Source organism: Osmerus eperlanus, chromosome 21 (assembly GCF_963692335.1).
Source record: "Osmerus eperlanus chromosome 21, fOsmEpe2.1, whole genome shotgun sequence".
NCBI classification, from domain to species: Eukaryota; Metazoa; Chordata; class Actinopteri; order Osmeriformes; family Osmeridae; genus Osmerus; species Osmerus eperlanus.
The window spans coordinates 10,450,897-10,467,484 of NC_085038.1; the positions used below are offsets into that span (position 1 = coordinate 10,450,897).

Genomic DNA, 16,588 nt, shown 5'->3' on the forward strand with positions numbered 1-16,588 from the left:
CACCACACACAGACCTCCAGCTCCACCACCGCCACACACAGACCTCCAGCCCCCCAGCTCCACCACCACCAAACACAGACCTCAAGCCACCCGGCCCCACCACCACACACCCACCTCCAGCCCCACCAACACACACAGCCCCCAGCCCCTCACACCCTCAGACCTCCAGGTAGCCACCAGATCAGCATGATGCTATGGAGACCCAGCATGTTTGAAGAAGATTCGCTCATTTCCATCCATCTGTCTGTCTTTATCAGTGTTTGTCTTTGAGGTGTGTGTGCACGGAAGCGTGCTCAGAGATGCGAGCGAAACCCTCTGATGCAACATCCTGCCACCTCACCGTAGACAGGAAGCTCTCATCGCGACTCTATCCGACTCCACTCCTCCCCACTCTACTATACTCTCTTTCTGATATTTTGTGGATCTGACCATTGCTACTCTGTTGCCCCTTGCCTTGCCCTGCCCTGCCCCCTGCCACCCTGACCTGTGGTATCTGTGGCTTGGCTGATCCCTGACCCCTGACCCTGTGTGTGCCAGTCGCTGGCAGGCTTCTATGGGGCCCATGCTGACAGGATAGAGGCCCTGCACCAGCAGCTGCAGCAGGAGGAGGTACTGCCCCCCCACTGGACTGACGCAGAACTGCACCCCCCCCCCCGCCCTCCCACAGAGAATAACCCGAGTGACCACTAACAGACACACTCACACCTGCGTGTGCATTGGTGTGTGTCAGTGTGCGTGCATGCGTGCAAGTCCGTGTGTGTGTGTTTGATGTAACGTGTGTGTGTGTGTCAGATTCATACAGATCTCTTCTCATGTGTTGGCCTCTAGGTGGCCAGGGCAGAGGGTTGTGGTCTGTCAGGGCCGCCCCCTGACCCCTGACCCCTGTCTGTGTTCCAGTGGGAGGAGTCACTGGAGGCTGTTCTGCTGGACTGTGTCTCTGGCCTGCTGGCCGTTCTGCAGCGTTCACACTCCCTCCTGCAGGTGGAACCCCTCCTCCCGCTCTCTCCCCCGCTTCCCCCTCCCCCCAACCACACGCCCCACAGCCACGCCCACAGCTGTCTTTGGAGGGGCTACCCTGCTGCCCCCCCACTCCCCAGCCTACAGACAGATTCTACCCCCTTGGTGGTATTCTGTCTGGCACTGCTCCTAGAACCCACGAGGCTAGCAGAGCCCAGCTAGGTGGGCTAGCACTAACACGTACAGGCAATGTTGCTGTTGTACTTGGGATAGCCACGTTGGGCTAGCAATAGCATGTTCAGGCAATGTTGCTGGGCTAGATACACTAGACATGCACTAGCATGTTTTGAATGTGCTGCTAGCTGTTGTGTTGTTGGGCTAGCTTCCCTTGGCAGGTTACCATGTTGCTGGTTATGTATTTGGCTAGCTACTAAGTTTCTGGGATGGCTATGGTATCATGCTAGCTGCCACGTTGCTGGGCTAGCTATTGTTTTAGGCTTGTTAAACCTCTGCTGGGGTAGCTAGTTTAGCTGTTTGGAAGGGAATTGATTAAGCTTTACCTGGTTGTTTCTGCTTAGTGAGTGAAGGTAGTGTGTTTGTTCTCTGGTCCAAGGGGCTGTAGTTAGCACTCTGGGTACATGTATGTGTGTGTGTGTGTGTGTGTGAGAGAGAGAGAGAGAGAGAGTGCATGTGTGTGTACATATCTATTAGCTAGTGAATAGTTGTAGTCCTGCTGGACCCCTAGCAGTTCTGGAAGGACAGCTGCCCAATCTCTGACCCCAGGTTTATGGGACTTGTAGTTTTGACCAGGAGTGGCCTTTAACTGTAGCTTCTCTCTGCCTTAACCAGTAGAGTTATCTGCAGCTGCCTGTTCCATCTGTGTGTCACCATGGTAACCTTGGTGTGTTGTAATCGTTTTCTAACCCGGGGCTCATGGTCAATGTTTCTGCCCCCATGAACCCTGCCCCCAATACCATGCTCTCTGCAAGCCAATTACAACTCAGAACTGCAATCACGCAAGCCAATCAAAACCCTTAACTGGGCTGACAGACTGTCTTCGATAACATAGCCAAGACTGTATTGTCATGGCAACCAGTGCTTGCAGAGAGCATAGGCTTTGGTGTGACTGTGTGGTTGTGTATGTGTTTTGTTACCCTGGCAACCCCCACGCCCCCCCCTTACCTGTCCTCCGGTGTCCCATGATGCTTTGCAGGAGCTGCGGGAGATCCACAGCAGGCAGCAGCGCCAGAAGCACCGCGAGCTGGAAGGAGACACACACTCGCTCACACACACACACCCCGCTCCTGAGAGGATTTCTGCCGAGCTGCAGGAGGGCAGGTAAGAGTGTGTGTGTGTGTGTGTGTGTGTGAGAGAGAGAGAGAGAGAGAGAGAGAGAGAGAGAGAGAGAGAGAGAGAGAGAGAGGGTGAGTGAGACAGTGTTTAAGTGTGTGTTGATCCCCCCCCTCCCCAGGCTGTCGCGTGCTGAAGAGGGTCTGTCGTGGCGAGATGAAGCCCCCCCAGCCCCCAGCCCCTGCCAGGGTGGCCCTCCAGCGCCCAGTCCCCCCCCAGACCCCCAGGCCTGGCTGAAGAGGGTGAGTGAGGAGGAGGAGGGGCGAGGCCAGGTGTTCCTCCAGCAGACTGACCCCCCCGGGAAACAGCTGTCTCACACACACAGCCCCTGGCCCACGGCAGGTAACACTCACACACACTCACACACATGTAGTCACTTATGTGCACATGCATTGAGAAGATACAGGTGTGTGTGTGTACAGATAGTGACAGGTGTGTATGTGTGTGTCTACAGAGAAGGTTCCAGTGTGTGGCTTCAACCAGGACCAGGTGAAGGTGGTGTTCTACCGGGCTCTCTACCCCTTTGATGCCCGTAGTCATGACGAAATCACCATCACCCCCGGAGACATTGTTATGGTAAGACACCATTGAGCTGTGTGTGTGTGTGTGTGTGTTTGTGTGTGTGTGAGAGAGAGAGAGAGAAAAAGAGAGAGAGAGAGTACTAACTCCACCTGCCTCTCTCCCCCTGCCTTCCTCTACTTGAAGGTGAAAGGGGAGTGGGTAAGTGCTGGCCCAACCCACTGTCCCTCATCCAATTAGTTTCCTACCTTCATCTCAACTAGAGCCCGACCGATTTATCGGCGGGCCGATATTATCGGTCGATATTAGGCATTTTCCAAACTATCGGTTACTGCGTTTATAATGGCCAATATTTATTTATTTATTTTATATATTTGTTTTTATTATGCCTTCACAATACAAACAAACAAGGTACAAAATCAAGGCTCATAATGGCCGATAAATGAATAAATAAATAAAATAAAAAACGGACGAAACACCCTTCAACCATGTTATGAGTTGCGTTGCATTGTTTGTCCACCAGAGGGCCCTCTACAACGTCCCTGTTGGCAACACTTGTTTAGAATGCCACAACCCCTACAACCAGCTGATCCAGCCAGAGTCGGGCAGAATGTTATGGAAATCTGTTTGTTTTGTTACGCGTTTCTGGATTATTGGGTGTGCTTTGCCTTCGGCAAGGGCACAACCTTTGTTCTCTCACATATATATTATTTTTATTGTTCTTTTTGCCCCCCTAAAACTCAATATTTGGCCTACATAGACAACCTAAGTGTCAAAAGTTTCGTCTTGGTAGCGATTGAGTTGCTTCTATTGGGATTTACGTTCCGTTGCATGGTTTAAGTGGAAATTACGTTTTTGTGGCGAAAAGTGAAGCTAACGGTGGCTAACTTGCTAGCCAGAGTCAATGACGCTACTTACGTCACTAACGTCACGAAAACTCGCGTGACTACCTCTAGCAGAACATTAGTTTAGCAGCTCGTTAACTTCTGGGAGATAGCTAAGCTAACTGCTTTACTGCAAGGCAGCTGCAGAAACGCCACAAGCAAAGAGGCCAGGGTGATAACTATTTACTCATTTTACTTTGTGATATGACACACAATTGTGACGTGTAATGTACAATATAAGCTGATTTTATTAAGGAAGTACATCTACTTTCGGAAACAGTAGTCTACTATGTCACTGAAGTATTAGCATCATGACATTAGCCTCTGTTGCCCGGGCAACACATACTACAGTGGTCTATGATGCATCTGTTTTCAATCGTTAAAATAAACATTCCTCACAAATACATTTTCGTTGTAGGATTTATTATGACATTACATTACAAGTAAACGATTTGTGGGTGAAATTATCATTACCTGTGGTTTCAAACCAGTGTTGCTCACTGCAACGCTGTAGCCTACGCGAGACACAGCTGTTTAGGAAGTCAAACGGCGACAGAACATGTTCGGCACTCTCCTTACTTAAATCAAAAATCTATCTAACTACTAACCTTAACTTCATTGCCACAGCCTAAACTTTGTCAATCTGTTCATGAAAATAATTAATTTCAGCCTAAACCGTACAACGGAACGTTAAATCGAATTCAACCAACGCAATCGCTACCAAGACGAACACAGCAGTACTGTAGTCTAGTACTGTACCGTAGTAGTAGAATTTACCGGGGCAGCTTCTCCACACAGGGCTATATCGCATTTTGCGTTGTTACTGACTGATCGCTACCAGTGAGCTTTTTATGAATGAGCGATTTTCCACTAAATAAATGTCAAGCTTATTTACGTTTTTGGGGGCATATTTTCAGTTAGCAGATGGTACTGTTTGAATCACGATTCCATCTTCTACTGCCGGGTAACGTCGTAGAATAATCTTCAAAGGGGGTTCTTTATTAATGAATGCAATATGAGTAGGCTAAATGCCTGAAAATATCACGAGAAGGGAAAACTTAAAAGGACGTTTAATTCATAGAGATTAGGTCCATTTTTACACCGGTCTGCCAAATTTATTCGTTTTGATTCAGCTATGAGGCTGCCTCTTGCAGGGGAAATGAGAAGACATCATATTTAATTCTACACTTCACTCGTATTTTCAGTTGTAAACGAGCAGCACAAAAAAATGCTTTTAAATCTATGTAATCTTTATAAATAATAAGTATGCATTTTTATATAAAATATACAGAAATATCAGTTGTAAAAATGTCATTAAAAAACGGACCCCTGTGCAACCGACCCAAGCAAGCACACCCTACAATTTCTCCAGAAATCGTATCCTCTCTAGTTATTATTATTATTTTTTAATGTTATTTCTTTATATATATCGGCCGATATATCGGAATATCAGATTTTTCAATCACCAAATATTTGTATCGGTATCGGCCTTTATCAGTCGGGCTCTAATCTCAATTTCTAATCTCATTGGTTCATCCAGTACAATCACCTGTGATGTAATTAGTAGTATGTCATCAGTATGACATTTCATCATCGTCTCTCTCTCCCTCGGCCTCTTCCCCCCCCCCCCCCTCTCTCTCTCTCTCTCTCTCTCTCTCTCTCTCTCTCTCTCTCTCTCTCTCTTTCCCTTTCTCTCTCTATTTCTCTCTCTGTCTTCCATCTATTCATGGGTTACAGCATGTCCCACTCCACCCATCAAGCTCTGCACCAGCCACCATGTATGTGTGCTGTGTGTGTGTGTCAAACCTATTCAGTGTGTGTGTAACATGTGTGTGTCCCTCCCCCAGGTGGATGAGTCCCAGAGGGGGGAGCCGGGCTGGCTTGGGGGGGAGCTGGGCGGCAGGACAGGCTGGTTTCCCGCCAACTACGCTGAGAAGATCCCCGACAGCGAGGTACCCATGAGCCTCCGCTCCTCTGCCGCCGCCACGCCCAATCTGGCCTCCCGCCTCCCACCGTCGGCCACACCCACACCGCCCAGCCAGCCGATGGCAACCCCTCCTCCAGTTACTGCTCCCGCACCAGCCCCTGGCCCCGGTCCTGGCCCCGGTCCTGGCCCCGGCCCTGGCCCCGGCCCTGGCACTGCCCCCGGCCCTGGCCCCGGCCCTGGCACTGCCCCCGGCCCTGGCCCCGGCCCTGGCCCCGGCCCTGGCCCCGGCCCTGGCCCCGGCTCCTCCTCCTCTTCAGCCTCCAGTAACTGGGCTGACTTCAGCACAACGTGAGTGACGGCCCATACACAAACGCACACAAACACATTCACTCACACATGCACACTCACACACTCATCCACCCATGCACACTCACGCACGCACCCTCGCTTCCTCACCCACACACCCCAGCAGACAGTAAGGTGAGGGTGTGTGTGCAGGTGGCCGTCAAGCGCGGGTCAGAATGAGGAGGGCTGGGACGCCTGGCCCACGCAGCCCTCGCTGTCCGTGCCCAGCGCCGGGGGAGGAGCCTTACGACAGCGCTCCGCCTTCACCCCCGCCACCCTGACTGGATCCTCCCCCTCGCCAGTACTGGGACAGGTACACACACACACATATGCTCTTTGTATGTCTGTGTCTCTCTTTCTGACTACAAGCACAGACAAACCTACACATCTTTCCTTCCGTGTCTGTGTGTGTGTCTGTGTGTGTGTGTGTGTGACACAGGGCGAGAAGGTGGAGGGCCTGCAGGCCCAGGCGCTGTACCCCTGGAGAGCCAAGAAGGACAACCACCTGAACTTCAACAAGGCGGAGGTGATCACCGTGCTGGAGCAGCAGGACATGTGGTGGTTCGGGGAGGTGGGCGGGGGCCAGAGGGGGTGGTTCCCCAAGTCCTACGTCAAGCTCATCTCCGGACCGCCCCGACACTCCATCAGGTAGGAGCCCTGCTCCACAGCCGCTTCTGGATCGTTCCAGGTCTAGATCATGGGACTGTGTACTAACCCCCCCCCCCGTCTCTGTGTGTGTGTGTGTTAGTGTGGAGTCTGGAGCCTCAGACAGCCCCCCCACTATGAAGAGACCCTCCCCCTCGCCGACCAGGCTCTCTGACCAGGGAGAAGGTACAGCCCTCACACACACGCTCAAATACACCCACCCCTCCACACACACACTGGGCTGACGTGTGCGCGTGTGTGTGTGTGTCCAGAGTACCTAGCCATGTACACCTATGAGAGCAGTGAGCAGGGGGACCTGTCCTTCCAGCAGGGTGACGTCATCACCGTCACCAAGAAGGAAGGCGATTGGTGGACGGGCGTGGTCGGGGGCCGGACTGGGGTCTTCCCCTCCAACTACGTCAAACCCAAGGACTCAGACGTAGGCATACACACACACACATCCTCAAGCCCACCTCCTCAAACACATACCTCCCCACACACACCTCCCCACACACACCTCCTCAAACACACACCTCCCCACACACACCTCCTCAAACACACCTCCTCAAACACACCACCTCAAACACACACCTCCCCACACACACCTCCTCCATCACACACCACCTCCATCACACACCTCCCCACACACACCTCCTCAAACACACACCTCCCCACACACACCACCTCAAACACACACCTCCCCACACACACCACCTCCATCACACACCTGCCCACACACACCACCTCAAACACACACCTCCACACACACACCACCTCAATCACACACCTCCCCACACACACCACCTCAAACACACACCTCCCCACACACACCACCTCAAACACACACCTCCCCACACACACCACCTCAAACACACACCTCCCCACACACACCACCTCAAACACACACCTCCCCACACACACCACCTCAAACACACACCCCCTTCAACACACACATTCTCACTCATTGTTATTTTCCCCCCTCCTCCAGGGCCTTGGACTGGCAGGGAAGACAGGTTCCCTGGGAAAGAAGCCAGGTAAACACTGTTCCGGTACCACGCACACCTCACCACCCCCTACCCTGACTTACCTCGGCTGGGCAAAAACCATGTTCTAACTCCCCTCCCCTCCTCCAGAGATAGCCCAGGTCCTGGCTCCATACACAGCCACGGGGGCGGAGCAGCTCACCCTGGCTCCTGGTCAGCTGATCCTCATCAGGAAGAAGAACCCAGGGGGCTGGTGGGAGGGGGAGCTGCAGGTACACACACATGCATATACACACACACACACACACACACGCATATATACCCACACACATACATGCATACTCACACTCACACGCACAACGCACAACGCGCACAAACCTATGTCTTTTGTTTACTTCCTTTTCATTGGTCCAGGCCCGGGGAAAGAAGCGTCAGATTGGCTGGTTTCCGGCCAACTACGTGAAGCTCCTGAGTCCCAGTACCAGTAAAACCACGCCCACAGAGCCAACCCCACCCAAGCTGCCCACACCCAGCGCAGGTGAGGAGAGGGGGGAGGAGGAGAGGAGGATGGGAAGAGGAGAAGAAAACACAATGTTTTGAGACATGTTCAGCTACTATTAACTTTGTGTGTGTGTGTGTGTGTGTGTGTGCTTGTGCACAGCAGTGTGCCAGGTGATAGGCATGTATGACTACCAGGCCCAGAACGATGACGAGCTGGCGTTTGGGAAAGGCAGCATCATCAACGTGCTGAGCAGGGAGGATCCTGATTGGTGGAAAGGAGAGCTGAACGGTGCGGTGGGGCTCTTCCCTTCCAACTACGTCAAACTGACCACCGACACGGATCCCAGCCAGCAATGTAAGCACACACACACGCACACACACACAGTAATGAAGTGTTAGCGAGTTTGTGTTGACAGTCCTCTCTTTTTTTTTCCACTCTGAAATGATCTGTAACAAACTGACACACACACACATCTTTGCTCTCCACAGAGGTGGTCTTGTTGTGGTTTGCCTCCCTCTCCTGAAACTTGATTCATCTTAACTTAACCCTTTGGTCCAGTTCTGGATCTGGTCAGTTTCGGATCTGATTCTGGTTCAGGTCCAGCACTGGCCTTGTTCTGGTCTGGTTCTCGTCTTGGTCCAGTTCTAGTCCAGTTCTGCTTTGATTCAGTTCTGGTCCAGTTCTAGTCCAGTTCTGGTCGGCTGCTCTGCTGTCACACCACACTGAATCTCTGCTAGCCAGGGCCTCTATGAAGACCTTCAGACCTTCATACCTCACCCTTCACTCACAAACCACTGTGTGTGTGTGTGTGTGTGTGTTGTGCATGTCTTCTTGTGGCTATGTTGTATGGGTGTGTGTGTGACCGATGCATGTGTGTGTGTGGTGCTCGCTTGTGTGTGTGTGTATATATCCCCCTCCCATACTAACTCTGCACCCCTCATGTCCAGCATGTTTAGACTCCGCCTCCCTGTCTTGCTGCACGCTCCTAGCCCTCCCATTGGCTCCCGGCCAGTCACATGTTTTTTTGTTTAGTTGTTGTTTGTTTGTTTTCCTTTTGTGTTGATTTGCTTCTGTGCTGTGTTCTCCTCCTCTCTCCAGGAGTCACATGCCCCATTCCCCCCCGCCCTGAAAGTCCTCACAGAGACCCACTAGCCCTAGCCCCGCCCCCGGCTCCCTAGCCCCGACCCTGGCCGCCCTGGCCCACGCCCCGTCGGACCATGGGGACAGCAGCAGCAGTCACATGACGCTCACATGACCAGGAAGAGAGCTGCCGCAGCCAGCCTGACTCCTCAGAGACTCACAAACACACACACACACACACTGACACACACTCACACTAACAGACACACACTAACACACACGGCAACAAATGACAGACTCTCATAAAGCCTGTCTAAAAGACTAAAAAGCCTGCACTGTTACCACACACACACCTACAGACACACCTACACACACACACACACACACCTCCATGTAGGTGTGAGTATGAGGCTGGATAGTGGGTCCCTCTGTGGCTTTCTGCTAGTAGCTGTAGAATTTTGCTTCTCTAACCACACACCCATTTGGTTCTACAGCTGTCAGTCAAATGGACGTCCCGCCCCTTCCCTTACTAACTCGCCCATGTCTGCCCTCAGTTCCACAGAGAGACCCACTAGCAGCCAATTACAAAGCAGCCTGACCCATCGTCACGGGGACTGGGTCGTTCTGTTCAGGGGAGGACACACACTCTGGAATAAAACGCAGCCCTCTTTTTTCTAGTCCTAGTTCCTAACTCCTAGCTCCTCTCCCCGGCAGGGAAGGAGGAGCTGGGAGGAGAGAAGGGGAAGAGGAAAGGAAGTGGAGAGGGATGGAAGGGAGGAGGGGGGGGGGGGGGGGGCAGAGTAAAGTAGAGGTGAGGGAATGCAGTGGAGAAGGTGGGTGGGAGGGAGGGAGGGAGGGGGAGAGGAGGTGGGGAGTAGAGGGGAAGGCTGCTGTAGACGGTTAGGACATACCAAGGCTCATGTCAGGGTGGAGGGGGCGGGACATCCTGTCTCCTTCACTCAGACACTGGCCAGAGCTGCTGTCTGTCACCATATGGACCACACTTCATCTCTATGTGTCGTTTCACACCCCTGGGGTTGTCTCTTCATACCATATAGTGTGAGTGTGTGTGTGCGTGCATGCATGTGTGTGCGTGTGTGTTTGCTACCTAATGAGTTAATTCCAGTCTCCAGTGTGTGTGATCGAAGTAGAGGGATGTTGGTTTGTTTACATGTTGTGTTGTGTGCAGCGAGGTGTGGGCGGGTCGTCTATTTTTCTACATGAACGCCATGTAAAGATGCTTCACCCTTTTACTATCTGTGGCCCCGCCTGCCTGAAATCTTACCAGAGCTTTTTACTGAACAAAGTCCCCAGAGATGATCGAATATGATTCAGCTAGCTATGAATATGTATGAATTGTAATTAATATGTATGAATATGTATGTTTGCAAAATCTGACAGTAGTGCTTTGGCTAATGAAGCCTTTAACAATGTTTACACAGACAGATACAGACAGACAGGGCAACCATATCCACATGCAGCTGTCTAATACCGGAAATCACGGCAAAGGTTACCTGGTCCTTGTAACCACGACAACAACACCGGTAGCCACGGCAGCAGTAGTCTGGTCCTGGTAACCAAGGGCAGCCGTCTGATCTGCTCGAAGGTGTTTAGTCACATGACAGTATTGTAGTTGTAATTCCTTATTTGGGACTTCCTGTATACAGTCCTTCTATATGAGCGAAGATTTTGTACGCCGGTAAAGTGAGACTAATATGCATGGCAGCACACGGTTAGTTAACTTCATCGTCTGATTATACTCATCACGACAAACATAAATAAAGTTCATACCGGGAGACAAATGTGGGAACAACGGTTATACCACACAATTTTCCCAATTTCTGACTCTCAAGCTTGTTGTTATTTTTGCACACGGTAGCGTTCGTCTTTAATAAAAGACGAGCGCAGAGCTGTGACAAAGCTCAGTAGGAAGGGCCTGGTCGTCTGGCCTGGTCGTCTGGCCTGGTCGTCTGGCCTGGTCGTCTGGCCTGGCCGTCTGGCCTGGCCGTCTGGCCTGACTGTCTGGCTGTACCAGCAGGTTCCTTCCTCAGCACCACAGTGTTGGAGTCTGAAGCTCGCTGATTGGTTCACTGGTCTCCCATGAGCCTTTGCCTCCCGTTAGTGACTGAAGGTTGTTGTTTTTTGTTTTTGTGTTTCCTGAGTCAAAAGAACATCACTTGTACACACAGCCTGGTAACCTAGCACTAATGTGTGCTGTGACTGTAGGACAGTACTGTAGGACAGTGCTGCATTCAAATCTGCTCTGTGAACGACTGCTCTGCTAATCCCAAATGTAATGGTTGCACTTGATGTCTGAAACATTTACAAGTGACATGAATGTACAAATGGAAAATGTACACAAACTATTCCTAGCTTTATTACAAGTGTCATGCGGTCTTTAATGTAGAGAATATTGACATGTATGATGATTAAAATCTCCATGGAGACGCCAGGCTGGTGTGATTCTTCACTCAACTGACCAATGATGGTCGAGGAGCCACAGAACGGATTGTGTATTGGTGCGTTCTAGATCCACAGTCTGATTTGATTGGTCCATGACAGCTTCCTGTTGGTATGATTTCACAATGTTGTCATGGAGACTGAAACATCCAGGGGAGTTTCCACCCACCAGCCCTCTCACCACCCAGAGAAGTCACCAAGAGGGGCTTGTGTATTATGGGATGTCCAGGTGTATTATGGGATGTTCTTGTGGGGATGGCCAGATATATTATGGGATACAGACTACAAGCTGTCTTGGCTTCTCAGACTCGTCCAATTAGACAGCTCTGAAAACCATCCCCTTCCTCTCCTAGTACCCTAGCAACAGGAGACCTGAACGATATTACATAACACTTCCACAGCTCTCCTAGTGGTTGTTTGTCTTATCTTGGGAAGTGTGATTGGGTGTGATTGGCAGGCGTCTGACCCAGTGGTGTGTTGCAGGGTGTGCTGACCTGCACCTGCTCGACATGCTGAGTCCCCAGGAGAGGAAGAGGCAGGGCTACACTCACGAGCTCATCCTCACTGAGGAGAACTACGTCAACGACCTGCAGCTGGTCACGGAGGTACGCACCCGGACCTACGCACCCGGACATACGCACCCGGACATACGCACCTGGACCTATGCACCCGGACATTTACATTTATTCATTTAGCAGGCGCTTTTATCCAAAGCGACTTCCAAGAGAGAGCTTTATAAAAAGTGCATCGGTCAATGGTCATAAAAAACGAGATAGCCCCAAACATTGCAGGTAGCCAAAACATGAAGCATACATACACACCTGAACATACACCCGGACATACACACCCAGACATACACACCTACACATACACACCCAGTCACCCACACACCTCGACATACACATCCAGCCACGCATACCAGGCTACGCACACACTTATCAATACACACATTCTTGAAATTACTTCCAATGAAACTTCCATAGCCCACGCACGAGTGTGTTGCGTGTCAGTAACTGTGTGCGGCGTGTGCAGGTTTTCCAGAAGCCTCTGCTGGAGTCGGAGGTGCTGACAGAGAAGGAGGTGGGCATGATATTCGTCAACTGGAAGGAGCTCATCATGTGCAACATCAAACTGCTCAAGTAGGCCCCCTTCTGTCTCTCTCTGGCACTGCACCCTCCAGCCCTAAGCCTACCCCACACTGCTCTGCCCTGGTCTGGTCTGAGGAGAGTGTACCCTAACCCCCCCTCCTACCCCCACCCCCCAGGGCCCTGAGAGTCAGGAAGAAGATGTCCGGGGAGCGTATGCCGGTGAAGATGATCGGGGACATCTTGACGTCCCAGCTCCCCCACATGCAGCCCTACATCCGCTTCTGCTCCTGCCAGCTGAACGGAGCCACGCTCATCCAGCAGAAGACCGACGAGGTGCCCGACTTCAAGGACTTTGTCAAGGTAACCGGGCCTGGTTGTCATGGGAACGCGCGTCGGTGTTTCGCGGTTAGGACACCTGGCTGGGTTTGGGAACGTACCTGGTTGTCATGGTAATGTGTGTGTGTGTGTGTGCGCGTAGAGGCTGGCCATGGACCCTCGCTGTAAAGGCATGCCTCTCTCCAGCTTCCTGCTCAAGCCCATGCAGAGGGTCACACGCTACCCACTCATCATCAAGAACGTACGTACTCCACACACACACACACACACACACACAACAACAACAACACACACAGGCACATACACGGACACAACACACACACAGACTCATGGACTGCTGGCGTGTGTGTGTGTGTGTGTGTAGATCCTGGAGAACACTCCGGAGGCCCACCCAGACCACAGCCACCTGAAGGCAGCTCTGGAGAAGGCCGAGGAGCTGTGCTCCCAGGTCAACGAGGGGGTCAGGGAGAAGGAGAACTCTGATAGGCTGGAGTGGATCCAGGCTCATGTCCAGTGCGAGGGGCTGTCTGAGGTAAGAACACTGCAACACACACACCGTAAACGGAATCCCCCGACGGAACGCAGGACATCTCGAAGGGAGCTTTTACACGCGCGTGTTTGCGTGTTTTTCCTTCCAGCAACTGGTGTTCAACTCGGTCACCAACTGCCTCGGCCCCAGGAAGTTCCTCCACAGCGGGCGCCTCTACAAGGCCAAGAGCAACAAGGAGCTGTACGGCTTCCTGTTCAACGACTTCCTGCTGCTCACACAGGTCACCAAGCCCCTGGGAGCCTCCAACTCTGACAAGGTGTTCAGCACCAAGTCTCACCTGCTCTACCGCATGTACAAGACCGTAAGTACACACACACACACCCACTCGCATACATACAAAACATTGCTGGCCAATTGAATCCAGTAAAGCATCAAGGTGGTGCCACACACACACACACACAGACTATGGGTGCCTGTTCTGTAGCAGTCTCGACCCCTGACCCCTCACCCCTGACCCTTGACCCCTGCCCCAGCAGCCCATCTTCCTGAACGAGGTTCTAGTGAAGCTGCCCACCGACCCCTCAGGGGACGAGCCCATCTTCCACATCTCACACATCGACCGCGTCTACACCATCCGCGCCGAGAGCATCAACGAGAGGTAGGAGGCACGCACACACACGTCTGCGCGCACACATGATACGCACGCGTGTACTTTTACGGGTGTCTCACACCCCTCTTTTCCACACACTTGAACTCTTTGTGTGTGTGTGTGTGTGCGTCTGTGTGCTTGCGTGTAGGACGGCCTGGGTGCAGAAGATCAAGGCAGCGTCAGAACTCTTCATCGAGACGGAAAAGAAGAAGAGAGAGAAGGCGTACCTGGGTGTGACATCATCGTCATCGCTCGCTCCTCTGATGCTACTCCTTTATTGTCTTTTTGTGTGAACATCTAACGTGTGTGTGTGTGTGCGTGTGTTTGTGTGTGTGTGTGTGTGTGTTTCCAGTGAGGTCTCAGAGAGCTACAGGCATCGGCAGACTGATGGTCAACATCGTGGAGGGCATCGAGCTGAAACCCTGCCGTTCCCACGGTGACAAAACACACCTCGCTCTGCTCGCACACACACACACACACTTCACTTCTATTCAAACCTGCACCTTCAACCGGTGCTGATGCTACTGAACATGACTGATGTTACCATGGTGTGTGTGTTTGTCAGGTAAGAGTAACCCATACTGTGAGGTGACCATGGGCTCCCAGTGCCACATCACCAAGACCCTGCAGGACACTCTGAACCCCAAGTGGAACTCCAACTGTCAGTTCTTCATCAAAGACCTGGAGCAAGACGTCCTCTGTGTCACTGTGTTCGAGAGGGACCAGTTCTCACCTGACGGTCAGAACACACACACTACCTGAACACACTCTCTCTGACACACACACACACACACTACCTGAACACCCTCTCTCTCTCTGACACACACACACTACCTGAACACTCTCTCTCTCTGACACACACACACACTACCTGAACACCCTCTCTCTCTCTGACACACACACACTACCTGAACACTCTCTCTCTCTGACACACACACACACACACACACTCTACCTGAACACTCTCTCTGACACACACACACTACCTGAACACTCTCTCTCTCTGACACACACACACACACTCTACCTGAACACTCTCTCTCTCTGACACACACACACTACCTGAACACACTCTCTCTGAAACACACACACTACCTGAACACACTCTCTCTGACACACACACACACTGCCTAAGCAACTCTTGTCTGACACAGGCACTCTCTGATACACACAAGGAAAACACACGCACTCTGACACACACACATGCACTCTATCTAAACACACTCTCTAATACATGCAGACACACCACATTCACACACACTACACCCTGTCCTCAGTGTTGGTCCTCCTGTGTGTGCAGACTTCCTGGGCAGGACAGAGATCCGGTTGGCTGACATCAAGAAGGACCAGGGCTCTAAAGGACCAATCACCAAGCGGCTGCTACTGCACGAGGTCCCGACCGGAGAGATTGTCGTACGACTCGACCTGCAGCTGTTCGAGGAGCCATAAATGCCGCTCTTCGCCTCCCCCAGACTCTGCCCCCAGACTCCGCCCCCAGACTCCGCCCCCTAGCCCCTCACCCCAGCAGGCCCCGTCCTGCTGTAATATTACTGTAGTGATACTGTCATCCTGCTGCCCCCATGGGCCCCACCCACTGCTCCTCAGTGTGTGTGTGTGCGTGCGAGTGTGAAAATGTGTGTGTATGTCTTACTAGGCATTGTATAGTTCTTTGATGTATTTTAATCGGATGAGGAGGATGATGAGGATGAAGAGTGTGTGATATCAGGAGACCTAGAGAGTCAGATATTTCTCAGCATCAGACCAGGACTGTAGGCGGTGTGGGCCTGACTAACTGCGCGCGCGTGCGTGTGTGTACAGTTGAAGTACTTTGGATGTGACTACTGTAGTTAATTTATTTACGTTAGTTAGCCAACGGTAAGGGTGGAATAGATTACTGTGTCTCACCAGCTGCGTGTGTGAGTGTGTGTGTGTGACAGAGAGAAAGATTGAGAGGGTGAGAGAAGCTGTTAAGTGAATTGCTTTCCGGATTCCTGAATGGAGGACAAGGAGATGATGATAATGAAGACTAGTCCCCCCTGCCATCCCGGTAGCCCTCACCCAGACCCCTAACCCCCCCCCCACCACCACCACCACCACCACGTCTGTGAATATTGTTCAAATATTAATATATGACATCAGCTCCGTAGAAGAACCATGTTGATGACAGCATATTGTCATCAATGTATCAGAAATGTATTGTCTTAAGTGTTGAAAATAAAATTCAATTGGACCAAGGTGGCTCCTCGTGTGAGTGTCTGTGTGTGCGGTGTTTTGACAGGCCCGCGCTGTACATTGTGTTCACTCCTGTCAGAGGGCGGCACCGTAAAGTGTTTACGTGACATTTAGGGGGGCGTTTCAATACGGTTGAAGTAT

General features: G+C 51.8%; 1 protein-coding gene across 8 annotated transcripts in view; it reads left to right on the forward strand.

Annotated features, from left to right (window-relative positions):
- Positions 1-16,450, forward strand: part of itsn1 (intersectin 1 (SH3 domain protein)) — a 25,031-nt gene extending 8,581 nt beyond the window's left edge. The window contains exons 17-42 of one of the 8 annotated variants that reach the window (XM_062446577.1): positions 538-609; positions 898-981; positions 2,171-2,295; positions 2,429-2,649; positions 2,762-2,883; positions 3,013-3,027; positions 5,558-5,985; positions 6,136-6,295; positions 6,422-6,630; positions 6,731-6,813; positions 6,900-7,066; positions 7,616-7,661; positions 7,761-7,882; positions 8,025-8,148; positions 8,272-8,466; positions 12,136-12,257; positions 12,685-12,791; positions 12,917-13,100; positions 13,219-13,317; positions 13,441-13,608; positions 13,715-13,927; positions 14,100-14,224; positions 14,364-14,446; positions 14,568-14,651; positions 14,781-14,954; positions 15,516-16,450. In XM_062446577.1, coding sequence (XP_062302561.1) covers positions 538-609; positions 898-981; positions 2,171-2,295; positions 2,429-2,649; positions 2,762-2,883; positions 3,013-3,027; positions 5,558-5,985; positions 6,136-6,295; positions 6,422-6,630; positions 6,731-6,813; positions 6,900-7,066; positions 7,616-7,661; positions 7,761-7,882; positions 8,025-8,148; positions 8,272-8,466; positions 12,136-12,257; positions 12,685-12,791; positions 12,917-13,100; positions 13,219-13,317; positions 13,441-13,608; positions 13,715-13,927; positions 14,100-14,224; positions 14,364-14,446; positions 14,568-14,651; positions 14,781-14,954; positions 15,516-15,664 — 3,681 coding nt within the window. In that variant the 3' untranslated portion in view covers positions 15,665-16,450. The remainder of the gene's footprint in view (positions 1-537; positions 610-897; positions 982-2,170; positions 2,296-2,428; positions 2,650-2,761; positions 2,884-3,012; positions 3,028-5,557; positions 5,986-6,135; positions 6,296-6,421; positions 6,631-6,730; positions 6,814-6,899; positions 7,067-7,615; positions 7,662-7,760; positions 7,883-8,024; positions 8,149-8,271; positions 8,467-12,135; positions 12,258-12,684; positions 12,792-12,916; positions 13,101-13,218; positions 13,318-13,440; positions 13,609-13,714; positions 13,928-14,099; positions 14,225-14,363; positions 14,447-14,567; positions 14,652-14,780; positions 14,955-15,515) is intronic. The other 7 variants (XM_062446578.1, XM_062446581.1, XM_062446579.1 and 4 more) reach the window with 7 other exon arrangements.
- Positions 16,451-16,588: the final 138 nt, after the last annotated feature.